Source organism: Zingiber officinale, chromosome 8A (genome assembly GCF_018446385.1).
Source record: "Zingiber officinale cultivar Zhangliang chromosome 8A, Zo_v1.1, whole genome shotgun sequence".
NCBI classification, from domain to species: domain Eukaryota; kingdom Viridiplantae; phylum Streptophyta; class Magnoliopsida; order Zingiberales; family Zingiberaceae; genus Zingiber; species Zingiber officinale.
The window spans coordinates 38,413,915-38,441,623 of NC_056000.1; the positions used below are offsets into that span (position 1 = coordinate 38,413,915).

At 42.1% G+C, this 27,709-nt stretch overlaps 1 protein-coding gene across 1 annotated transcript; it reads left to right on the forward strand.

Moving 5' to 3' along the window:
- The first annotated feature begins 18,987 nt into the window (after positions 1-18,987).
- LOC122008552 (receptor like protein kinase S.2-like) lies at positions 18,988-21,897 on the forward strand. Its single transcript, XM_042564313.1, has one exon. The coding sequence runs from the start codon at positions 19,361-19,363 to the stop codon at positions 21,776-21,778; it is 2,418 nt and encodes an 805-aa protein (XP_042420247.1). The 5' UTR covers positions 18,988-19,360; the 3' UTR covers positions 21,779-21,897.
- Positions 21,898-27,709: the final 5,812 nt, after the last annotated feature.

A 27,709-nucleotide genomic window follows, 5' to 3' on the forward strand; every position in this document is an offset into this window, starting at 1 on the left:
TGGTATGGAGTTTTTACCTAAAACCCAATCTATATGTTTCGGCCACTATAAGACATTAGGGTTAGAAATCTAATTATGTTTCCCATGTATCTTATATGCCATGTTTATGAGATTGCTATGCTTCTATGTTTAATTATGCACACTTATGATCTATACATGATGGAAACCCTTATGCTATGCTGTGCGTTATTTATGATGAGCCGTGTGCCCAATTTACGCATGATATATGTGATGAGTTGTGTGCCCAAGTTTACATGCTATTTATGATGAGCTGTGTGCCCAAACTATGCATGTATTTATGATGTGCTGTGTGCCCAAATTTTACATATCATTATGATGAGCTGTGTGCCCAAAATTCTATATGGTATGACATGATAAGAAATACGATGTGCAAGAAATGATAAGAACCATGATATGTATGACATGCTACTTTACTTTATATGGCTTGTACCAAGGGTGGGCTCCATAAGCGCCTTGGGGTCGATGGACTAAGAAACGAGCCTCGTTAGGGATGAACTCCTAAGTGCCCCTAGGTTGATGGACTAAGAAACGGGTCTAGTATGTATTCCTTGTAGGGTTCAAGACTTGCTACCTTGGACCTACATGGGATGCGCGCATTTATGTATGTGGTACAAGCCGGTGCCCTAATCATGTTATGATTATGTTTAAGTATGTAAGTAAAAAGTTTTTCAAAGGACATGCTGCATATATTATTGCATGAATCATGTTTTTGAAAGTCATCTCGCATAACACATTATGATTATGTTACGATATACTATGATGTCTATGATTATGTTATGTTATGTTAGGATGAACCTTATGATTATGTTATGATATGTTATGATCATGATTATGTTATGCTAGAATGCACTTTATGACTTTATTAGGATATGCCATGATACCATATGATTATGTTATGATATGATGCTTCTATACATGATATGATGAGTTGTCTTTATGCTTTATGCCTTGAAGCTTTCTTTATGCTATACGGTTTTCGTGAGTAGGAAAGGATCTTACTGAGCCTTGAGTGCTCACAGCTTACTTTCCTTGTACCACAGATAAGGGCAAAGAATGGATGTACTAAGGGAACAGCAGGAGGGGGCAAGGAGGACGTGTGTAGTAGTGACTTGGCTAAAGAGAAAGACCTGCTTCTAGTTAATAAGAATTATGTTCATGTTGTTTCTTTTATGACTCTATGAAACTTCATCATGCTCTTTAGTATTATGGGTTAAATTTATGTTAAGCATGTTATGTGACTCATATGATAGGTAGTTAGCGATGATGATTTGAAAAGTAAAAGAAAAGTTTAAAAAGAAAAAAAAAATATACTATAGATAAGACTTCCGCTGTTTTAAGAAAAAAAGATAAGTAACCCCCGTCAGCTTAAGCAGGAAGGGGCGGAGCGTTACAGTATCTATTTCTACCACGTGGTGGTGTATCTTTTAAGTTGCACACGTCAGTGTGAATTATGCTGAGTGATTCGTTACTTCTTTCAACATGTTGAAAGAATGACCTTGTCAATTTTACTTTTAACACAACTCATACTTGTGAGTCAGGTCAAGGTGAAATGTTGGCATACTTTGCATATTAATTAATTTATACACATGCCGTAGTTAACACATCCTAGTTTACCATGTCACAAATACGAAGACTCAAGTATATAAACGAAAGGATTTACAATTTTATTAACTTTAGGCGTAGTAGCCACTACACTGAGCTTGAATAGCCCATTGATTACATAACTCTTTCCTAAAAACATTCTATTTTAAGACACAACATCTCTGTCCAATATAAAAATAATGTAGAAGTCATGTTTGCTTAATAGTGATCTAAATACTAGATTCTTCCGAATCTCTGGAACATATAGCACATTGTTAATAGTTAACTCCTTGTCGTCAGCTTCAACACCACTTTTTTTTTTTTACCCATGATGTCTATGGTTGCCGAGTTCTTCATGAACAACTTCTCCCTTTATTTGACTTCTTCAAAGTTGTGGAGTAACTCCTTATTATTACAGATATGCATGGTGGCACTGGTATCGATTCACCATTGTCACAAATTTAAACCCACCACGTTCAGTTCAGAGACTATGATGCAAAGGTCATTCATTTCTAGTCTCTCATTTAGGTTGACCTCCTGCTACTTCTTCGACTTTTTGCACTCTGTGTTGGAGTGTATACTGAAAGCCTAAGCTTTGTAAACATTCATTATGAATAAAGAATCACATTTGGTCAAATTGTCTACATTTAGTTATAGTTGTTCAATTAATTTATACTGTAGATAACATAGTATGTGGTGCCACATGCAGAAAATGATGTTATCAGTACCTTATAAATTATAAACAGTAGCTCACGACCAAAATGGAAAGGAACAAACCATTAGAAGGTCGTAGTGTAATTAGGTATCAGTTTATCTTGACTGTATAATTACACTAGTACACTTAGAGTGTATTGAGTAGGACCATTTGAGGTCGTTTCTTTTATACTGACTTTATAAAGAAACAAAGACCTCGGTTATTATGGAAGTGTGTGCTCTTAATCCTAATATAATAACAAACACATATATTTGATATTTATTTGTTTAATTTATCAATGGGTGATATTTAGTTCAATGAATCAATAAACCCGATAAGTTGGGAAATGATATCACTTATAGTGTGTGTTGTTGATTATAGAAGGAAACTGTGTCCTAAAGATACTAGGTTGATAATGTCCCCAAGTGGAGCTCATAAGAATTGTCATGTTAAACCCTGCAGGTGGACTTAGTCCGACATGACAATAAGGTTGAGTGGTACTACTCTTGGACTTAGATATTAATTAAATGAGTTGTCAGTAACTCACTTAATTAGTGGACATTCGATATCTTAAACATAGGGAGACTAACACACTCATAATAAGAAGGAGCCCAAAAATGTAATTTGGGATTGGTGCGGAGTTCAATAATAGTTCTCTAGTGGAATGAATTATTATTGATAAAATTAAGTTGTGTGTTCGGGGCGAACACGGGATGCTTAATTTTATCGGGAGACCAAAACCAATTCCTCCTCTCGATCCCTATCGTAGCCTCTTATTTATAGAGTACTATACTCACCTATACCCACCTAAAGGGGGCCGGCCAAGCTAGCTTGGGAACCAAGCTAGGGCCGGCCTAAGCATGGGTTTAGAGTGGCCGGCCCTAGCTTGAACCCAAGCTAGTAGGGCCGGCCATAATTAAATTAAAAAAGATTTTTAATTTTAATTTTTATTATGTGGAAGATATAATTTATTAAAGAGAATTAAAATTAAAATATCTCTCTTGTAAAAGATCTACAAAAGATTAAAGAAAGAAATTAAATCTCTTTCCTTATTTGTAGATTGGAGAGATATTTTATTTTCTCTTTAAAAATTATTCACATGTTGTAAAATTAAAATTATGAAAATTTCTTTTTATCAACCATGAAGAGATTTTTGAAGAGAAATTTTAATTTTAAAATTTCCGGAAACAAATTAGGAAGTTTTAATTTGTTGATTAAAATTTGTCTAATTTATTTATTTTGATGTGGCCAGCCAATATAGATTAAATTGGGAAATTTTATTTTATTTTTCTCAATTAAATTATGTCAAGGAAATTAAGAAAATTTTATTGTAATTAAATTTCCTAATTTGCCTAGGCCAAGGAATATAAAAGAAGGGGTGAGGGTGCCTTCATGAGACACAACATCTATTATTTCTCTCCCTCTTTTGTTCCTTGGTGTGGCCATCCATCCTCTCCTCTCTTCCTCTTGTGGTGGCCGAATCCTCTCTCCCTTGGAGCTCTTGTGGTGGCCGGATACTACTTGGAGAAGAAGAAGAAGAAGGAGAGAAAGCTAGCATCTCTTGGAGCTTGGTTGGTGTTTTGATCTTCTTCCTTGGTGAAGCTTCCTTATTGTTGGCCGAACCTAGCTAGGAGGAGAAGAAGGTGGTTGGTGGTTTCTCATCTTGGAAGATCATTGCCCACACAACGTCCGAGGTTAGAAGAGGAATACGGTAGAAGATCAAGAGGTCTTTCTAGAAGGTATAACTAGTAATTTTTCCTTTCCGCATCATGCTAGTTATTTATGGAAATAATACCAAATACAAGAGGCTTACGTTCTAGTATTTCGAATATGTTTTTCGAAGTTGTGTTCTTTTGTTTTATTTTTTCCTTGTGATTTGATTGTTCTTTTCGGTTAACCTAAAGTTATTTTAGGAAATTAAATATTAGATTTCTATAAAAGGTTTTGTCTAGTCGGTGGTGGTTGCTCCCATATCCAAGAAGGCCATGTGCCTCGCCACGTCAGTACTGGGAACCAATTATGGAAATTAATATTTAATGGAATTAATAACTTAAGGTGATTTGGATCGAACGTGTTAAGTTCCGCAGGAGATCCAAGTCAAAACCTAAAAGAACAAATAGATTAAGTTTTGGATCAAACGTGTTAAGTTCTGCAGGCGATCCAAAATTTAATTTAAAAGAACACATGGTAGCTAGGAAAAGGTTCAGACTTTTGTACAAAATTTTTGTACAGTGGAACCTCTAGGCTTTCCAAGTAGCAACCAACACTCCGAAGATTTGTAACTGACTCGGTCATAGTCAAAGCACTTCTTAGGGATCTCATCTTCGAAGCTTTAGGATTCTTCTGTTTTGAGTTTTAGTGCTTGACTACGTTGGCTTTTACAGTAGTCTGAGAGAACAACTTTCTCTCTAAACTCTTGTTGTCTTCCTCAATTCGAAGTCTAACAATAAGTTCTTCCACGTTCATTTCCATTCGCTCGTGCTTCAGGTAGTTCTTGAAATCCTTCCAACCGGAAGGTAGCTTTTCAATGATTTCTACCTCCTGGAAAATTTCACTTAGAACCATACCTTCTAAGTGGATCTGATGCAAGATTACCTGAAGCTCTTAGACTTGGTTGATCACCATCTTGGATTCAACTATCTTATAGTCCAGGAATCAGCTAACGATGAACTTTTTTACCCTGCATCCTCTATCTTGTAGTTCTTATCTAGGGACTCTTATAGTTCCTTAGTTATTCTCTTTGTATTGTACACAACATACAATGAGTCGGCAAGATGGTTAAAGATATAATTTTCATATAGAAACTCAAAATGAGTTCATTTCTCTACTGCACTGATGGTCTGAACATCAACATTCTCAACATGCCTAGGAGAGTCCTCGGTCAAGAACCGAAATAGAGTGAGCGTGGTCAAATAGAAGAACATTTTTTGTTGCTACCACTTGAAGTTCAACCCATTGAACTTCTCTAGCTTTTCCCCGTGATTGATTGAAACATTTTCAATCGGGGTGGAGGGGGCCTTCACACGTTGAGCCTGTTGCATCTCAACAGAATAGAATCTATTTTAAGATTATTGGACAATTTGCCAGAGATATTGAAAATTTTTTAGCTGAATTAAATCTATACAAAATTAATTTCAACTTATTTGTTGAGAAGACCTGAGCAAATAATCTTAAGTTGTCGACCTTAAATGTTAGACTAAGTTGCTAGGTGCTCTAGAGTAAGGCTACCTTATATCACCAAGTTCAAGTCCTAGCTGAGTCTGAGTGGCAAGTCAAGTTGGTCGAATGCTTCAAGTGTCAAGTTGGGGCACGAGTCGATGCGATGAAAAACTGAGTTGGGATGAAAGTCATCAAGTCAGAGTTGATCATCGAGTCAGGAAATGAAGGTGTCGAGTCAGGAAAGATTCTCAATTGCTCGAAAATTGAGATGTTGAGGCATGCATTTAATGTAATTTCCTTGAAATAGATTCGTCTCACTTCCGGCTATTCTTCGAGGTTATCTTGGATCATATGTTTCCCAACATATAGCTATAGATCATGATTGCCACCAAGCACTGTTAGATCATGATGAACTGAGAATATACATGATTGTTATGTGGAAGGTTTTAGCTTGAGCATATGCTTTGAGCTCTCTTTTTTTTTGCTCTATTAATGGCGACCTCCTTATAAAGGAGCTTAGCCGTTGGTTGTAGTAGATGGCTGAATATAGGTCATTTAATGTCATTACTCGTCAGCCATTACTACTCATTGGTTTCAATCCTATTGAATTAATCTTAATTAATTCATCTGTTTGATATTTAAGCAACAAAAAAAAAATTGGCAAAAGGTTGATTCATTCATGTGGGTAAATTTTTTCCCGATCGATCTGGCATTCAATGTACGCAGGTTGTGCTCGCACATAAGTTAACTTGGTTTAGTGTAATCCAAGCTCTAAATTTGCATGCCCCCTACACACTCATGCGTGTGAAAGAGTCTCTCCCCATGCATTTATTCATATTATATATGCATGTGAAACAATATAAACCAATCATAATGCCCTAGAAATATTTATGTGGGACTAAAGTTCTCATGCACAATGGAGTCCCTCCATCCACCTCTTGATTTCCATTCACATTATTCAATATTAAATTCTTTTTATATAAATTTTTAGACAATGAATTAAGTTGAACCAAATTAAATATATAGTTTATAGGTTCGGGGGATTAGGTTGAAGTTCCTTTATGTTTGAGTTGAAGTCATTGAGTAGATATAGTGATTTGAGTCACATAGGTTTAAGCGGGAATTTATTTGCATTCATTTTGGCTAGTTAATGCCTGATCCAAATTTTTATTTCGAATAGTCTAGTTCAATCGTATTAAGTTGGGTTAGTTCAATCTGGTTATTGTTAGGATATGTAGAGAGCTTGAGGAGGGGGTGAATAATTTTGTTTGCTTTTTTGAAGATAATTTATGGTGGAAACTTAAAGCAATGCTAACACCTCGATTTACTTGATCTCCATCTCCTTGAGGTGACTAATCCAAGGGTTTAGCTCTCACGATCTCATCCACTATGAAATCTATTAGAACTAAAAAAATTTAAATATTTCTACAATGGTATGATATTATCCACTTTAGATTTAAGCCCTCATGGTTTTATTTTTAGGCTCTACTCAAAAGACCTCATACCAATGAAGATATCTTTCCCTTATAAGCTCATGATATTTTCCATGTGATTTTAATGTGGGGCTTTGTTTCTAACCTTGCAACCCCAACAATCTCCCCTCAAACGAAGAACCACAAGGCCTCTCTCAAGCGGAAAGCCTATCCATTTAATCTTCGATCCTTGACCCACTAAATCTTACTACCCCTCGGTTCAACCGACCTACTAGTCTTCCTACCCCTCAGTCCACCCGACTTACTAAGACTTCCTTGCCTAGCCGCAACTAGGGCTTCTTTGTCTAGCTATCCACCAGAAATTTTTACCTGATGTCTAGTCCTCTTGATCCATATAAGGGAGCCCCCACTTTCTTTGTTTGAGATGAATATTCTACTCACATGACTCAATTATACCATAGCTCTTGTGCATAGTTGGTGGTTAGACCTTTTGGCAGTCTAAGCTCTGATACCGATTGTTAGGACAAAAAAATATAGGTATCTCCACAATGATATAATATTGTCCACTTTGGACATAAGCCCTCATGACTTTAGTTTTTAGGCTCTATCTAAAAGGTCTTATACCAATGAAGATATTTGTCCCTTATAAACCCATGATCTTTTCTATATGATTTTAATGTGAGATTTTGTTTGCAACCTTACAACCCCAACAAAATCCTCCTTCTCAAAATCCCTCTAGAGGTGGAGAAACCTTATACAATCTTGAGCATAAGAAACACAACAAGAAATAAAAGAAAATACAATAAATACACAACTTTACATGAATCTTGCTTTGAGCGCTTTCTTGTCGATTGAAATTACCTCTTGTTTAGTTGGAAATGCAGCAACACTTCTTCTTCAACCCTTTAAGAATTAGCATGTGGAAATCTACATGAACTCCCTGTTGGTGCAATCGACCTAGGTTTTGATGTGTGTGTTAAAGAGTTTAAGTTAGGCTTTCATATGTATTTGATATGTGTTTGAGTCATGCAGGACTTGGTGGAACACATAAGGACTTGGTGTGACCAAGTTCGGGAAGCTCATCCAAGGGCTCGGATCGTTGAGTCGGTGAAGGATGGTGTGGAAGACATCCGAGGGACCGCGCGGACGAGGAGCAATGGAGTGGAGCCGAAGGAAGTGGACTTCAAGGCAGCGTGAAGGATGGCACGGAGAGGAGCCGCAGGCTCGGGTGCATCTGAGGGACGAAGGCCGAGGAAGAGGACTTCAAAGGGAGTGAATGTACCGGGACCAGTCGACTGGTCATGGGACCAGTCGACTGATCCAGCTTCACAGAATGCACAGAAGCATTCTGTGCTTGTCGACTAAGGGGACCAGTCGACTGGTCCTAAGACCAGTCGACTGGTACATGACCGTTGGCAAAAAACGGGCTCTAAAGAGAGCCGTTGGCTTTGCCTAACGGCTAGCACCAGTCGACTGGTACATGGACCAGTTGACTGGTGTCGGGGTTTGAGTTGATTTGTGATCAACTCTCTCCTCTTATTTAAGGGGAGCTTTGGGGCATTGAGGAGGTTACTGATACTCATTGTAAACCTTCTGAATCTTGCCCAAAGCTTCCAAGCCAACTCTCTTCCTTCTAGCCCTAAGTTTCATCTTGTAAAGAGGAAGAGAACTTTGTGAGAGGTTTGCTCCACCGAGAAGGAGAAGCTTTAGCCGGAGATTGCCGGGGACTGATCCACCAAAGGATCAAGGGCTCGTCCACCTCAAGGACACGTCGTGGAGTAGGAGCAAGCAATCTCCGAACCACGTTACATCGAGCGTGTTAGCGTTTGTATTCTCGTTTGTGTTTCATTGTTTTAGTTTCTATATTTTCGCTTGCGCAAACTAACGTATTGTAGAGAAGAAATCGATTTGGGGGTGGCCTAGCTATCCAACCCCCCTTCAAGCGGCCACCGATCCTCCAACACTCCCCTTTATATGGATTCTCCTTGAACTAATTTCTACCTCCTAATCGATTAACTTATCTTTCCATTAGATTGCCAATATCATAATTTGACTATTCATCCTGCAGAACGACTTTTTTTTTAATGTTTAATCTATTGATGAGTCATATAAATCAATTAGGAAGCTTCTAATCGATTGTTATAATAGATTCCAAAGCTTTTTGTGCTCTTGCGAAAAGACCCTAAATCAATTACCCCAATTGATTGGTTTGACCTTAATTGATTTCCTATTAATTCCAACACCTTCTGTGTTGTCGTGACAAAGCTCTCAATCAATTACGCTAATCAATTGGGCAATGCTTAATCAATTAGCCTAATCGATTCAGCATCTTTCTGTGCTTCATGAAAATATTTCCCAATCAATTAGGCAATCAGCCTAATCGATTAGAATAGTTCCCAATCGATTAAGCAATTTGCCAAATTGATTCGAACATCTTCTATTCGAATTGCATCTCCTACCTGATTGATTGACACTTCTCAATTGATTAAGTCAATCCATTCGAGCACCAAAATCCTAAGCTTCAGGTTCAAGGTTTGTCAATTGATTTCACTCCTTGGCAATTGATTACTGAGCCTAATTTCAACATTTCTAAGGCTGAAATCACATCTTACCCGGTATCTGGTTAACCTCAACTTACCAGGACTTCTATTGCCCAACATCCAGTCATTTGTGACTTGTTGGGACTTCCTGTTGTCTAGCATCCGATCAACCTTGACCTGCCAGGGCTTCTTTACCAAATGTATGGTCAACCATTGACCAACTTGGACTTTCCTTTGCGAACTTCTTGTTGAACTTTTGTTACCTAGTTCCCAACTAGGTCTTTCACTGTCTAACCCCTCTAGAACTTTTGTTGTCTAGTACCCAACTAGGTCTTCACCACCTAGTCTCACTAGGACTTCCATTGCCTAGTTCCCACTAGGTCTTCACTGCCTAGCCCTGTTAGGAATTCCTATTATCTAACTTCCAGTTATAACTTCTCGTTGCCTAACCTATAGTTAGGACTTTCCTAGACAAATATCTGGTTCTCCCTTGACCTACTTGACTTATCTCTCACATATTGTCAAACATTGAAACTTAAGCTTGAGTCAACCCAAGCTTAGTTAAACTGGTCAAGATCCGAGGATGATTGATTGCTACAACACTTACACGAGGAAGAAAACATTTTCTTCTATCCTATTTTAAAAGGATAAAAAAATATTGGAGAGGGTACCCTTGCACATAGGGATACATTTGATAAATGTATTGTGTTCAAAAGAAATTCACATATCTCTACAATGATATATTATTATCCACTTGGACCTAAATCCTCATGGTTTTATTTTTGGATTCTACCTAAAATGTCTCATGCTAATGTAGATATCTTACATTATTTTAAATTCATGATTTTTTTCCATATCTTCCTAATATGAGACTTTGATTGTATCCCTAACAATCCTTCCCTCAAATGAAGGACCACCATTACTTTCATGGTCCGAGCCCCCTGTGAGCATTCGATTACTTTTGACATGCTTTGAGCCTCCCCACGAGTATCCGATCACCCTGACCTTCTCCAAATCTCTTTGTAAGTATCCAGTTACCCTGATCTACTCCAGATCTCCTCGCAAGTATCTAATCATCCTGACCTACTCTGAGCCTACTATAAGCATCCGCATCCAATCACTCTTGACATATTTCAAGCCTCCTCACAAGCATTCAATCATCTTGACTTATTCGAGGCATACCCGAAAGCATTTAGTCATTCTTGACCTGCTTCGATCTTTCCTACAAGCATTCGGTCACTCTTGACATGCTTCAGGTCTTTCCGCAAGCATCAGGTCACCCTGATTTACTTCGGACCTCCCGACAAGCATCCGGTGACTCCTGATCTGCTCCGGGCCTCCTCTCAATTTTATTCAAGGTCACCACATATGACATCTTGCCTAGACTATGACTATGATACCATTTGTTGTGTCCAAAAGAAATTTACATATCTTCGAAATGTTATGATATTGTCCACTTTAAGCTTAAGTCCTTATGATTTTATTTTTTCTCTACCTAAAATGTCTTAGATATCTTACGTCTTTTTAAATTCATAATTTTTTTCATATCTTTTGGACTTTAATTGTATTTTTAACCAAACGGATTAAGCTATCTTGATTCCTAAATCTATTCGTAGATTATTTTGACACTAACTAGATAAACAAGTAAAATTATCATTATTCTCATGCAATCCATCCTTTCCTTCAGTCGCACTTGAGCTTCGAGTAAGCAAGGCATTACACACACTCCCTCTCTCTTTCTCTAGCTACCACTTTCTCGAAGCCCAAGCAATATTCCCTTCCCCACTTAGAGCCTACTTAGAGCCCAAGCAATATAATCATCATCCCCACAAAGAGCCTACTTAGGCACGCGTGTTAAACTAGTTGATCAGTCAGTCTAACGCTTAACCTTTTTGAAGAAAACACACACACACACATCCTTAATTTCCTTTCTCCCCAAATCTTTATTGAATGAATATGACCTTGGTAGGTGCACCTGCTGCAACCTGCACTCCATGTCCCAATCACACTGCTGATTGAGATATTAATTTCTTGTCTGCCTGCCTGCAGCCTGAACAGGCCTCACAATAAGAGCAAAGTCCATGAGCTTGGCCATTTGGGTGCTCACCTAACTCCTCTGCTCACTATTTCTCAACTGACTCGGCACCAAACTAATGCTCAATGACTTTCTCAATAATGCTAATGTCAACGACTAGAAAGATTCCCAATTGAGCTCAATCAAGTGATTAGCAACTAGATTGATGCCGACTCTTGAGCATTTCGATCTGATTGATGTTAAGTTAGCTATTTGAGGCTTCTGTTAAGTGGATTTTTCATTTAATTTGGGCGAGTGACTCTAGTTTGATTTGGTGGAATTCTAGTGAACCGTAATTGGACCGGTTTGGTCTCTGGTCAATGGTACATGGTTGTCATAAAAGAGAATTCCCTTGGGGCGGTGCGATGATTAAAACATGGGGTGTTGTCACATGAGATATTGGGGTTGAAACTCGACGTGACCGAGCATAACCTCTCCCATATCTTGGCCATTTGCACTAATGGCTAGTAGTCATCCGTGATTTACCTCCTCCGTATTGACTTAGGGACGAGTTGACGGGGGCGCTGAGGACGAGCGAATCACCTTTTTGTCACATGATTATCATAAAAGAGTACTTAGGCATGCATTTTTTAAACCGGGCATGATCGCGTATGGTCGTAGTCGGGGTATGTTTCTATCTGAATGGAGGCACAGTGAGTTAGCTAACTCAATTATAGAAGTGAAGTACATTGCATTCACTAAGGCAACAAAGAAAAACATTTTTCTTTATTTAGATCTATGAGTTCATTGGTGAAGTTAGAATGACATCATTGATCTAGTTATGGCGATCTCACCTAATCAAAGAGTTTATATGAAACATATCGGCATCATAATAGAGAGAGTTAAACCAATGAAAAATTACCGGTCCACTCACTAAGGCAATGTTCTAATAAATATAGAAAGATCATGTTTAGTCATTTGATAAGAGACGCATGAATAATTAGATCTTGTTCAAATAGGAGATTATTAGTAAGATCGAGTAGCAATATAATTATATCATTATTAAGAAAATTACTCATTCATTACGGATCTTATTGAATATGCACTAATTGTATTGTATCATATAATTTAAATCAATAAGAAATTATATGAAATAATATTAAATTAATTATGTATTAAAATAAGAGCAATTTATATACAAATATGCCAACTTGTGCCACCTTGGTTGTATCATTACTCTTAGTTTAAATTGAGTTTTGCCGTCTTATATCGATGCACCTTATCTAGCTGAGCCACGGACTAAACAACAAGCTCACCGTCTGATCGAAACAAGTTGGATAGACAACGACGATAATCGTGATAATTAATGAGGAGCACGGTGGTAGTCTAGTCATCCCCTTGGAGCAAACCCTCGCATCACACTGAATTAAGAATGGTGGTGGGTGATTGATTCAGTCACCTCCAAAGCAATGAAACAAGTGGAGAATGTTAATTAATCGATATGAGGATTTAAGATGAACGGCATTTGGATTGGAAAGTTGTTTGAAACTTTTTATTTTTTGTTTTTTGATTCTCTTCTCCAAGCAAATTTTGAATCATATCATTTGTGTGAAGTTGGTGTTAGTGCTTAATAGGATGTTGAAGGGAAGAATAAACGATGATTAATATTTTTGGTCGGTGCCACCTTCCATTTCCACAATACTTTAATGCTTTGTTTGCTCACGGAGGGGCAAATTACACTTAGGGACCAGAAGAAGGTTAACTTTATCTCTCCCTCCATTGATCCTCTCCTTAAAGTAAACAAAGCCTAAATTTTCTCCCACCCCAAACATGGAACTTAAGTTTAAGTTAATCGATGGCTACGTAGGGGGTACACATTGCGATAATAATGAAAGAAGTTCTAGTCAACAACTTTAGAGTTGTTTTTGGTAATAGAGTGTATTTGATCCATTCGATGAGCAAGAGTCTAGGCGTATCAAGTCTCTTTAAGAATTCAGGCAAAAGATTATCTATGTTAGTGCCCATGATCATCCAAAGGAGAAAAAAACAAATATTGTTCTGTCAGTAGTAAATTAAGACAGTACTTAACAAAGTTTAACTTTTTAGAAAGAAGGATAAGACATAAACTATGAGTAGAGCTACCAAAACCAATACTAGCTAACAAAGTGACTTCTACTATTGGCCATTCTCTTTCAAATACAATGAAATTATTGTTTCTATTATGACAACCAAATAAAGAAAATGAGTCACTTGTTGTGGAGAGTGATTGCAAAAGAAAGAAAGTGATAAAGTAAATGTTCCAAAAGAAAAGAAAAAGGAAATTTTATTTTCAAAGATTTTGTTCATGGTATCAACTGCTCCACCTAATTGCGGCACTCTGAGGACCCACCCAGGCCTAATGCCCAACAAAGTCAAAAAGGACCACTAGCTTTTGTCTCATTTGGCGATGGCGATCGCGATGGCAATGACGATGGCGATGATAATGGGCAATGGCGGACTTTTTTTATATAGATATTTTTTTTTTTCAAATGAGGCGTGTAATCGGCTTTTAAATCGTCTGTTTTGAAAATTTTTGATTTATTTTAATGAAAAAAATTTATAGGATAATCCTTTTAATTCGGTGTTACGGTTCAAAAAAAGAAGACTCAACTCTCGAGTACGTGGTAGAAGAACAAGACTTTTGATTTATTCGGTAGAAAATTTTGATAGTACGGATCGATCTCCTGCGTGATTAACGAAGAGCTGAAATTTGAATTATAAAAAAAAAACAAGAGTTTGGATTACTCTCAATTCATTGGTGGTAGATAGATTGATTTTGGCTGAATTTTTTATCCACGGAAAATAATGAATAGAACAAATTGTAGTACGCGTTGGAAAAGTGAATAAAAAAAATAATTAAAATTTATTTTAATATTATTAAAAATAGTACCCCGCTGAAAGGATGCAGTTGATGGAATTAACTCCAATAGGACTTAGTTTTAAGGCAGATAGCTAATTTAGATTGAAATTTGCGCAGCAACCAAACCAACTTTTTACCGTTCAATTTTTGTTTTTTATTTTTTGTTTTTTGTTTTTTTGACGGTTGTTGGTAATGAATGATCGAGTAATACATTAGTGACACTAGTATTAATGAGGATGGTTTTTTAGTTGTCCTATATATATCCAGCTTATGCTCGATTTTGAGATGAACTATTTGATCTTATAAAAAAAATTTACTAAGTATTGATAATAGATTTTTTAGTCAACCGTCTATTAAGGGAAATTCTTCTGTTAATTCTCCGAATCTAGGAATCGATCCTTAGAAGCCAGATAAACTAAGAAGACATCCTGCCACTGCACCATTGTCTCACAATGACTACTAGGATTTTAAACCTACAAATAAAAGTTCTTCCTGTTATGACCCATATGAGCTAGAAGGGAATGAATAGATCCAATCACATTGTCTCAATTTTGTGCTCGTCATTTGAATGCGCAGTGGAAACCTTGATTTAAACTTAACTCAACATGCACAACTTTAAGATTTTACTTGGTATTTACATCCTTGAAACGACTAATCCAATGTCTATTCCTAGTGATCTCCCTCTACTCTAAACTTCTCCCTTTTAGATACCTTCTAGATGTAGAGAAGCATCTTACAACCTTTAATTACAATAATACAGCAAGAAACGAGAATGCAACGATAAATGAAATCGAAAACGACTTTACAATTAATTTTTTTTTTTTACTTATCTCTTGTTGCTTGGAAATATCTCTTGATGATTGAAATGCAGTAGCACTTCATTCTAAACTCTCAAGAACTAACGCCTTCTTCCTTCAAACGAAACCCTCTTATATGTTTGCTGTTCGGGTTGATTTTCACCTACCAATCGATTGATCTTACTCACCAATCGATTGTCACTTCAGAGCCGACTGTTTAACCTGCAAAATAATTATTTTTGCTTGACCGTGCGCCAATAGATTCCACAGCGTTATGTTTGCTAGCACCTTCTACCAATCGATTGAGATTGATTCCTAGCCTCCAATTGATTCATCAATGGATTTGGGAATGTTCTGTCTGCCCGAAAAAAGATACCAATTGATTGCTCTACTCAAGCAGCAAACTCATAATTTCGGATTTAGAGTTTGTCAATCGATTGATGTTGCCCACCCTAATTTTAGCCTTTTCAAGACTGAATTCACGTCTTGTCTAGTATACGATTGACCTCAATATACAAGAACTTCCTCTACCCAATATCCAATCATTCGTGGCCTGCTAGACTTCCCGTTGTCCAATATCTGATCAACCTTGAACTATTGGATCTTCGTGTCTCATGTCAAGCATTTGGTCAACCTTGACCTACCAGAGCTTCCTCTCTTATGTCAAGTGTCTGATCCTCTATGATTCACTTGTATTGGTGCAATCATACTCGGGTCAAGGTTGATCAGTTTGACTAATCTTGAGTTGGATCGAGCTTGAGTTTCGATATTTGACAATATATGAGAGAGAAGTCAAGTAAGGCAAGAGATGACCAGATACTTGTCTGGAAAGTCTTAACTAGAGGTTAGGCAATGGGAAGTACTAACTGGAGGTTAGGCCACAGAAAAGTCTTAGTGTGTGAAATTCGACAGTGGAAGTCCTAGTGGAGCTAGGTAGTGAAAATCTAGTTGGAAACTAGGCAATGGAAGTTCTAGCGAAGCTAGGCAGTGAAGATCTAGTTGGAAACTAGGCAATGAAGTCCTAGCGGAGCTAAGCAAGGGAAAAATCCAAGTGAGTCAAAGATTGATGAACACTTAGTGATCGGAAGTCCAACTGAAGTTGGTATAAGATGAAAAGTCCAAGTGGGTCAAAAGTTAATCGGACACTTGGTGGAGAAGCCTTGGTAGGTCAAGGGTGGGTGACTGAATACTAGGTAACGGAAAGTCCCAACGAATCATGGATGACTTTAGGGTTGAGCAAAGGAACCTTAAATTTGACATTGTAGTTTATGGTTTGGCAATCAATTAGTTTAATCGATCAACCCTTCTAATCAATTGGGACATGTTCCAATCAATTAGGAAGATTGCCTAATCGATTGGGAGCTTTTCGCGAAGCTTAATAAGGCTAGGAACTGATTGGCCAATCAATTAACCTTCATGTTAATCGATTAGGTCAATCAATCAAGAGTTTTTCACATGAGATCAGAAAGACTTAGAATCGATTGAGGCAATCAATTCAACTTTGTCAATCAATTGGGTAGTGATTCTCTGCAAGCATAAATCTTCTGAATCGATTGGGCCAATCAATTAGAAATTGCCGAATCAATTGGTATGACTCACTAATTGATTAGATGGGCAAAAAAGAGTCATTCTATAAGTTTTGAATAGTCTAGGTTGTGTGGCAATTGATTAGGAATAAGTCAATTGATTAGGAGACATCGAAGTAATGCTAGAAAAGGGGTTTTCATGAAGATTTGAAGTATACTTATTTTGGTCAATTCTTGGGTGTTTGGAGAAGAAGTACTGTTGCATTTTTCACCATCAAGAGGCAATCCAAAGCAAGAAAAGAGCAAGCAAAACAAGATTCATGTTGTAAAGTCATTTTTTATTTTTATTGTAACCTAGTTTGCATTTCTTGGTTGTATTCTCGTGCTTAAGCTTGTACAAGGCTTCTTTGCCTCCAAGAAGAAAATTTTCATAGTGCATCTATAAGAGTAAGGAGTGGACCCTTTGGATTAGTCATCTCTAGAGGTAGATATAAAGTAAAATTAAGATGTTAGCATTGTTTTAAGTTTTCTATTGCAAATCAAGTTTAAAAAAACGCTATTCACCCCCTAGCTCTCTACATGTTCTAACAACTTGGATCTTTCTTGTGCCAACTTTCTATTATACTTCTGATCACCAAATATCCGATTAGGCTTGATCCACTTGGACTTTTCTTCTCGTGCAAAGCATCTAGTCAACCTTGACCTACGAAGACTTCCTTTCTCATGTCAAGTGTTCAGTCCTCCATGACTCACTTGGAATTCTCGTCGGTGTCAAGTATTCGGTCCTTCAAAACCCACTTGGACTTTCACCATCTCCGATCACTAAGTATTTTATCAACCTTGACCCACTTGGACTTTCCACTCAATCAAATTAACATATCGATTGGTTGTCAGGTATCCAATTGACCTTGACATATATAATGTCTCACTCGACCAAATAACATATTAATCAAATATCAAAATTCTAATTCAAGTCAACTCAAACTTATTCAACTTGATCAAACCTTGATCAAGAGTTGACTGCACCAATAATTCCTAGGCAGTCCAATCAAATAATTCATCTTCCTCATTGCTATTCCTCCATCTTCCACCTTGTGATGATAATGTTCGGCTACTATTTAGCTTACCACAAATAATCAATATTTGATTGCTAATGTGGTAGAGTCATCGTATCCCTAAAATAGATGTCTTGTTGAACCTTTAAACATTGTCGAAGATGGGACAAATATATTTTAAAGAAACTGTGTCAAATACATACATCAGTTGTGCTATGCAAAACTTCTACTCAACCTTCTTAGGCAGTTCAGCCTTCCCACTCGATAGTCCTACCTCTCTACTCAATATCTCTGCCTCTTTGCTTGGCATTCTTGCCTCCGAGCTTGACCTTCCTTGCTTAGCCCTCTTGCCTATCAACTTAGCCTTCCTACCCGATAGATTGACCTCCCTACTCAACAACTCGACCTTTCTAACTAACTCAACTTGCTTGGTTCATTTACCATGACAACTTATAGTTGTGTTGTGAGACCAACTATCATGGTCTCCTTACAAACTTATGGCATGGTCGCCATGAGTTTGTGGCCAAGATGTTATCAGCTCACAATTAGGGCTATAAACCAACCAAGCTGAATTAAATTTTATGATATTCAAATTTGTTTGATAAGATAATTGGTTTAAGCAAGTCAAGTCTAAAATGAACTAAAATTTTAAAATTATTATTTAATCTTAACTTGATTTTTTATTTTACGAGCTTAATTTTAAATTTGATTTGAACTTTGATTCGTTTAAATATTATCAAGCTCTCAATTAAACTATTTGATCATTTAAAAATTTTATAATTTTAAACTTATTTAGTTGGTTATTAAATTTGATAATACAAGATTGTTTGTTGACTTTGAAAATTTATTTATTTATTTATATGATAATTTTATTGATAAATATAATTCATAAATTTTATTCTTTAACACTCATTGTTTATTAAAATATTAACTGGATTGAGTATATGTATATTTAAATTTATTCATTTAATTGATTTATTAAACAAAGATCAGTAAATTCTTACCCACCTGAACGCCAAATTTACTTAAAACGTTTGATTCATTTACTTACTTCGGCTTGGCCTCCTTGTGAGCTCAAAATCAAGTCGCCATGAGCTGACGACCTTCTCATGAGTTGGCAAACCAAATCTTCACAAGCTCGCGGTTAGGCTGCGGCAAGATCATGGCTAGGCTAGACACCATAGGGATCCGGCGGCTTGCTTGAGAGATCACGGTGGTACACTCACAGTGGCGGACCGATCTCATGGCACAGCCTTGCCACGAGTTTATAGTCTGTCTACTCGCGAGATCAAAGTCGCTGCCTGCCCACGAGCTTGCGACCTACTCAAGAAACCACACTAGCTCCGGCGACCTGGTCAAGACCTCGCAGCCTACGTGCAAATCCACCGCCATGGCTGACTTGACAAAGTCTCTTGCTTTCTTTTCCCTCACTCCATCTTTCTCTTCTATGAACTGTCCTCCAAATTGGTCTGGATAGAAGAGAAAAAACGAGACGAGAAGGCATATCAAAACCTACTCCTCATCTTCCATTTCAAACAGTTGCATCATCTTCCACTCCACAAATCCATCATCCATCCTCTTAATTTATACCATTTCTCAATCCTCACAAACTGCTTTACATGAATTTCTCTTGTTACGGCCATGCCGTTCGACGTGACGCGACTCGGCCTCTGCCTCTGTTTCCTCCTCCCCTCCGACGCTGAAGCTGCCAGACAAAGCACCACCCCCTTCCACTCCTTAAAGCCTCCGATTGGGAAGCCCTTCCGCCGCCGCGTCGTCTCCGCTCTCCGCTGGTTCTGCCCTCGCTGTTTCCCTCGCGACGGCGCCGGCGAATTCCAGGATGTCGCAGGCGCGCATGTTCTCCCTGCGAGTCACAAGGTCGCCGGAGGAAACCCCCGGATCTTTAGCTATTCCGAGCTTTACATCGGCACCAAAGGGTTTAGCGACGAGGAGGTCCTCGGCAGCGGCGGGTTCGGACGCGTGTACCGCGCGGTGCTCCCCGGCGACGGATCTGTGGTGGCCGTCAAGTGCGTCGCCCGCCGCGGCGACCGCATCGAGAAGGCCTTCGCGGCGGAACTGGTGGCTGTCGCTCAGCTCCGCCACCGGAACCTCGTCCGCCTCTGCGGCTGGTGCGTCCACGACGACCATCTCTTGCTCGTCTACGACTACATGCCCAACCGCAGCCTGGACCGTCTCCTGTTCCCCCAGCCGCTGAAGACCGGCGTCCGGCCGCTCGACTGGCCGCGCCGCAGGAGGATCATGCGCGGCCTCGCGGCGGCCCTCTTCTATCTCCACGAGCAGCTCGACACGCAGATCATCCACCGCGACGTCAAGACCAGCAACGTTATGCTGGACGCGGAGTTCAATGCCCGGCTCGGCGACTTCGGCCTCGCGCGGTGGCTGGAGCACGGCGACGAGCTCGTTGAGAAAACAATGCGTTCTTTCTCCGCCACCAACTACCAGTTCCGGCTCACGGACACCAGCCGGATCGGCGGCACGATAGGGTACCTCCCGCCGGAGAGCTTTCAGAAGCGCGGCGGCGGGGGATCGGCGACGGCGAAGTCGGACGTGTTCAGCTTCGGGATTGTGGTGCTGGAGGTGGCAACCGGGCGTCGAGCCGTGGACCTCTCCTCACCGGACGACCAAATCTTCATGCTAGATTGGATCCGGCGGCTCGCCGACGACGGGCGCTGCCTCGAGGCTGGAGATCACAGGCTTCCGGACGGCTCCTATCCCTTGTCGGAGATGCGGCGGTTCATCCACCTCGGCCTCCTCTGCTCCCTCCACGACCCGCACTCACGGCCGACGATGAAGTGGGTGATGGAGATCCTCTCGTCAGAGAGCGCCACCGATCTCCCCACTCTCCCCTGTTTTAAATCCCAGCCCCAATACATCTCCTTTTCTTCCTCGACCACCACCACAACCACCGCAACCACCACCACTACATCCAACTACCTAACCGCCGGGAACACCACTCTGTTCATAACCGCCGACAACGGCGGCGGATCAACAGGCAGCGAGAGCCGGCGCGCCATGAAGGCGGCGATACCGAGCATCGACACGCCTCGCGAGATCCCCTACAAGGAGATCGTGGCGATAACTAACAATTTCTCAGTGTCGCAGATGGTAGCAGAGATGGACTTCGGCACCGGCTACCGTGGCTACCTCGACAACCGCTTCCACGTGCTAGTGAAGCGGCTGGGGATGCGCACGTGCCCGGCCCTGCGCGCGCGGTTCGCTGGCGAGCTCCGCAACCTCGCTCACCTCCGCCACCGCCACCTCGTCCAGCTGCGCGGGTGGTGCACGGAGCAGGGCGAGATGCTGGTCGTCTACGACTTCTTCACCGGCGGCAGCAGCCTGCTCAGCCACCACCTCTTCCACCGCGCCGCAGCCCTGGACTGGCGCCGCCGCTACCACATCGTGAAGTGCCTCGCCTCCGCCGTGCTCTACCTCCACGAAGAGTGGGAGGAGCAGGTGATCCACCGCAACATCACCTCCTCGGCCATCTTCCTCGACCCCGACCGCAACCCCCGGCTAGGCGCCTTCGCGCTGGCCGAGTTCCTCTCCCGCAACGCAGAAGGACACCACGCGCCCGCCCCTTCAGCCTCGGCGCGCGGCATATTCGGGTACATGTCGCCGGAGTACATGGAAACAGGGGAGGCGACGGCGATGGCGGACGTGTACAGCTTCGGCGTGGTGGTGCTGGAGGTGGTGAGCGGGCGGATGGCGGTGGACCTGCGGTGGCCGGAGGTGCTTCTGGTCAAAAAGGTGTGCTTGCTGGAGTCGAGGAAGCGGCCGCTGGCGGAGCTCGCCGACCCGAAGCTCGACGGCGAGTTCGAACCAGAGGAGCTGGTGCGACTAGTGAAGCTGGGCATCGCCTGCACGCGGTCGAGCGCGGCGTCGAGGCCGAGCATGCGGCAGATCGTGAGCATATTGGACGGCAACGACGGATTGCTAAAAATGTCAAGCCACAAGAAGGAGAGCAGATCGGATTGGGAATCCAAGAACGCCGCCGCTCTCTCCTTGATCAGGAGAATCCAAGCTCTCGGAATCCAGTAATACACCATTTTCTTTGCTAAAAATAACCCTTTGTTTTCCCTTTTTGGTGTGTATAAATAGATTTCTCGACACTTCTCTTTATGTGAGATTTTCCTTTTTTGGAAAAGAAATTTATATCACGGTAGCATAAGGCGAAGAAAAATTTAGATCAGTGAACACAGTAAATCACCCTCAGCCTATAAATACAACTGAGGAATTTCTATGGTATCGCAATCCTTTCTGTCTATCGATCGATCTCTTCTCGGTAATGCTAAAGTTTAGTACTCTCCGGCACTTATTTGGTTCTTCATGGTCGATAGTTCGGTTTGAATGCACTTGAATGATGTCGGCGATCTTGTGGATGCTAATGCCAATTTCTTGATTATTGTAAGATCGGAAAATATCCTCTTGAAGTTGGTTACAGGCTACATTTTTTTTTTTTTTGTGTTAGTGTCGATATTTTGTGTGATCGAGCTATATTAACGAATGAATGCATGACTAAAACACAATGAGATGCCAAATCATAGCCAAGTCTTATGGACCTCACAACATGCGACAAGAAATTCGATGAGTTAAAATATCCTCCATTAGCATTTGGGGAACACTTCTTACCGACAAGTCTCTCAATAGCCTCAACTAAGTTCAATGAGAGGTTATAAGTAGGAATCTTTCGACGGTTAACGCCTATAAGTCTAGGCACCATTATTGCTAAAAATGAGTTGTCGTTCGATGAGTATATTCATCATGTACATAAACATGAGCACTACTTACAAGCCACCGTGATGGCTTTCATCTAGACATATTTCCAAGAGAAATTTCAAAGAGATGAAGGATCCTGAGTACTCTTTCAACTCGTCTCAAATGTCATGTAGGTCACCCTTGTTGTAAGCACATTGTTAGAGTAGGGAATAGTACATGAAAATGTGTCTTCCTTTGGTTAAATACTCTTTGACATTATTATTATAGTGAGCAAAATGGTAGCCTCAATGATGTCGTTGTAATATCGAGGTTGATGCCTACACTTGACTCACCTTAAATAATCGGTGAACATAAAAAGATCTTCTAGGCTTTGGAGAAGAAGTGATCTCATAATCCATTCCACTTTGTCTTCCTCGAATGCAAAAGTGAATCTTCTAAAGTCGTTGTTATTGCTCATTTAGGATGATTTTTATAACATATTGCTTATCTTGCTAGAGTGTTAAGAAATTAAACTATATTAACTTAAAAACAAAATTTTCTTGTTAGGTGTAAAGTCTGTGAAATCAGCAAATTAATAATTACAATTGAAATTTATTTGTCCAAAATCAATGTATGAATTTATTATTAGAAGGTTATTAATTTTTTTAGTGTATTTGAGAGATCAATTAATGATTTCATCCCATTATATCTTTCATAAAATTGTTTAAACATTGTCCCCAGAGTCATGGTAGGATATTCAGATTGTCATATAGGTACATGTGGTTCGATCCCTAACTATGATATATTTATAAGAATTTTTCTTCCAAATGAGAGGTGATCCTGTCCGAATGCTGAATCAACGGACGCTGGGCACGTAGCGCTCTCCCAACCGATGACGTGGCTATCTGACTACCCGTATGGAGCCCCGGCGAACCTGCAAAGAAGTCGAGCCGGGAAAGGGTTCCCGGCGACGACCCTCCGACGCTCAAGTCAGGCAGACGAAAAATAAGAAAGTGGCTACCGGGATCATAGATTTCATACCTCCGGTGAAGTCTAAGAGCTCTTATATAAAGCTACGGGAGCTTGGTGCACACAAACCGAGGTGTACACGTGTCCTATACCATACCGCAACATGGGCTTGTCAGAAGAGCATGTCTGACGCCATACTGCTACAGTTTGAGCGTCTCCCTGATGGGGCAGCAGAACCCTTTGTCGTACGATACTGAGTATGGTCTGGTCCTCGAACATGCCTGTTGTCAGCAACAGGGGTTACTAAGATGACGTCCCCGTTGTCCCACACTTTTTGACTTCCTCTTTCCGGATCAACAATCAAGCCGCTCAGCCAAAACATTCGCCTTTGATCTGGCATAGGTGGTCGCCCGTCCGGGAAGGTTCAGGGTCGTCGCCTGCTCGGCTCTCGTAGCCTGACACCCTGGCCGAGCGGGCAGACTGCTCGACCTTTACTCTTGCCTTGCACCGCGGCCGAGCGGACTATCCGCTCGGCCATATGATCTTCTTCATTGGAAATCTGGACTCATGGCCAGATGGTTGTTCTCTCGGATGAAGGTCATTGCCTAGTGATCGGCATGTCCCGCCCGCTCGTCGAGCCCATGGGGTGGACCCCCCTTTGACTGTTGACCTCCACTTGTCGTTGACCTTTCCCTCATGAGGGCCCCCCGGCCTTACCACCGGATCACTTGCCTCCCTCTCAAGTCTAGTCGAAGGAGGCGTCAAAGTCCGACTGACTGGACTGCCGGTCTGATTGAGTAACGACAGCTAGGCCGGCCCCGGGCATGCTCATCCGCTCGGCTCACACTCTTCATTATGCCCGTTCGGCTCTACCAATGGACGGATGGTCAATGCTGACGCTTTCGGTATTCCCTCGGAATTTGTGCCAAATCTTCTCCATTAACGGCAAGCACGCACGCTGCGCGCGGTAATGGGCGTTCATTAAATGCGACCTGTGTCCCGCTGACACGTGGCGCTCCCGCTGTCGTCAGCGTACGGCGATGGCGTTACCTCCGATGGGACAGGCGCCATTTGAAATGAACGGCTCGATGACAGCTTCGTTTCTTGCGACCTGAATCTGACGGCTGAGGCCATTAGGGGCCAACACTATAAAGCTTTCGATTCTTCTCTCCACCGCATTTCTGCTCCCTCGCGTTTAGGAGCCTTGCTGCTTTCTTTGCTCCGGCGACCTCGTCTTTCGGCTCTCCGACGACTTCGCAGCCCCTTCGATCGTTCTCTTGTTCGTAAGCCTCCCTCATCTTTCACTTCGTCTTTCCGTTGCATTTTTCGTTAGCTGTCCTTTTCATCTTGTCACCATCCTTTCCCGCTTGCTCGTTGTTCCCTTTTCCGCCTTCGATATCCTCTTCAATCCCGACCATGGTGAGCCGGTTTGATGAGGAAGATGCTCTTCGCCTCGTTCGTACTTATGAGTTCCCCACTAACCTTGAAATAATATTAGCCACTCCTTCCGACCGGCCCAATAACCCGTCGTCCGACACTGTTTGCTTTTTTTGGGATCAATTTCTGGCCGGCCTGCGGTTTCCTATACATCACTTCATCTTGGAAGTATGTAATTACTTCCGCCTCCCGCTCGGCCAACTTGTTCCAAACTCCATTAGGCTGCTGTGCGGGGTGGTAATTCTTTTCAAGCTGAACGACATCTCTCTGGACCCCAAAACCTTCCATTACTTCTACTATCCGAAACAATCTGAGTGGGACACTTTCATTTTCCAAACTAGGATTGGTTTTGTTCTTTTTAGTAATATGCCGAGCTCCAACAAGCACTGGAAGGAATACTTTTTCTATGTGCGTTTCCCCGAGCCGCCGCTTTTCCGAACCAAGTGGCAGACCACGGTGCCGGCCCAACCAGAGCTCGGCAAATACAAGAGCGATCCATCCTACCTCCATGCAGCTAACCGTCTGGTCGGCCAACGATACAACATTGATAAGTTACTCCTTAAGGGAGTAATATACTTGTTCGGCCTATCTCCCGTTTGGGCTGGCATTCCCTGCAGCATGGGTAAGGATTAATCTTTATCTTTCTCCTTTGCTCTAACTGATTTATTTTTCTTTTCTGCAGTTGAGCTCATGTGGCGCGCTAAGGCTACCGAACGTCTGAAGCTGAGAGCCGCAGAGATTGAGGCGGCTACTGAAAAGGAGGTCGCTGCGCGGGGGCTTGTCCCAGCCAGCTCGGGGGTTGAAGGGACACAGTCCGCCCCCGAGATATCAGCCGCTCGAGCACCCGTACATGAAGCCGCAGGTGACGCTACTTCATCCGCCCCCGTCGGGGAGGAGATTCTTCATATTGATGACGCCCCACTAAGGACCCGGAAGAGACGCCGGGCGGACCCCACGCCACCATTGGTCCCCTCTAGTGAGCAGCTTTCTGAACGGGGTGGTATTCCTCCCGATCGAGAAGAAGGAGCTCCGGCGACCATCGAGGAGCTCTCTTCGATCGAACACCCTCCCAGCTTGGCTTGCCTGAGGCGCTCCCCGAAGGGGAGCCGACTGATTCTCGCCCCCGCACTCGTCGTCGCCTCAGGCGCTTAGGCGACCTTTCTACTATTGGGGGACCTTCTGATCAGGCAGCTGAGACCCAAGATGATCCGAGCGGCCCTCGGGTGATCAAGACCATTCTGCGCTTTCCGTCCGAGGAACAACTTTTGGAGGCCGATCGGCCTACGAGCCCCGAGCAGCAAATTACCCTAACAGGCCCTCTTGCCAAAGTTTGAGAGGATGCCCGAATTCGTGTCGCGCTCATGACTCCCAGTCAGTTGGGGGACAACAATCTGCAGCAGGCCACCGGGGTATGTTCTTTCTCCCCGGGTGTTCACCGACACCGGAATCGGGAGAAGAAAGAAGGGGAACAACAAAAAAAAGAGAGGATTAATTAACTGACCGCCGTAACGCCGTAGACGATGGAGAAAAGTAAAAGCGAAAAGGGTTTTAAAGGCAGCCGGATAAGCTATGAGCTGTCTGACCAGGTGAAACTTGAAACTTTAAATAAAGCTTGCGACTAATCGGAAGTTTCAGGCCATCTCAGACCTGGATATTATGAAAGTGGAGAATCGGGGACTAGATCAACGCGTCAAAGAGTTGGGCACCCTCTTGTCCACCGAACGGGGGGGCCGCTCGGCCGATCAGGCTAAATTTGAAGCGGATTTGAAAGATCTCCAGGCTGCCCTTGACGCTTCCCGAGCCACGCTCAAAGAATATCAAGATGAGGAGGCTGGCCGGTCGGCTGAAGTGCGGAAAGCTTTCGTCCGCTCGGACGAGTTCGGTGAAAAGTTCAGCGACAAGCTGTCTCTAACTTTTGAAGAGGCTATCAAGGTGGCGATTGATTATTTGAAGACTAAGGGCCACCTATCGTCCGAGCTGCCCCCCCCCCCCCCCCCCGAAGATCTGGCTATCATGATGGGCTCTATCCCTGACACCCTTTTTAATTTCGATGAGTGAGAAGTATTTGAACCGCTTTTTGTATGCCCGTTGTTCGGTGCGAACACTCTTGTTATTACTACTTTTGTCTGGACGCCGTTCGGCGTAAATGAACTCTGTTTTTGCTTGTTATTTGCTTGCTAGACCAATATTCATCCTTAGCCTTTGTTTCGATCATAATAATTTTTTCACTCTAAGTATTCTTTATAAAGGAGCCGTTCGGCCGTACGATGGCCTTATTCTTGCATTAATAGTAGGACCGGTTATGGGTCGGCGCTTACAACCGGGTCGTACCATGCGAACAGCTATCCGTCCGGAGGCTTTATAAACGGCGGTTCATCGCTCGATTTTTAACGTCGGACATGAGACGGTCTTCCGCTCGGAAGATTTATAGACGCCGGCTCGTCTCTCGATTTTTAACGTCGGAGCTCGACGGTCTTCCGCTCGGGAGATTTATAGACGCCGGCTCGTCTCTCGATTTTTAACGTCGGAGCTCGACGGTCTTCCGCTCGGAAGATTTATAGACGCCGGCTCGTCTCTCGATTTTTAACGTCGGAGCTCGACGGCCTTCCGCTCGGAAGATTTATAGACGCCGGCTCGTCTCTCGATTTTTAACGTCGGAGCTCGACGGCCTTCCGCTCGGAAGATTTATAGACGCCGGCTCGTCTCTCGATTTTTAACGTCGGAGCTCGACGGTCTTCCGCTCGGAAGATTTATAGACGCCGGCTCGTCTCTCGATTTTTAACGTCGGAGCTCGACGGTCTTCCGCTCGGAAGATTTATAGACGCCGCTCGTCTCGATTTTTAACGCCGGAGGTCGACGGTCTTCCGC

Excerpts from the sequence above, each read along its gene's own strand:
- LOC122008552 (XM_042564313.1), top strand. The coding sequence starts at position 19,361 with ATGCCGTTCGACGTGACGCGACTCGGCCTCTGCCTCTGTTTCCTCCTC.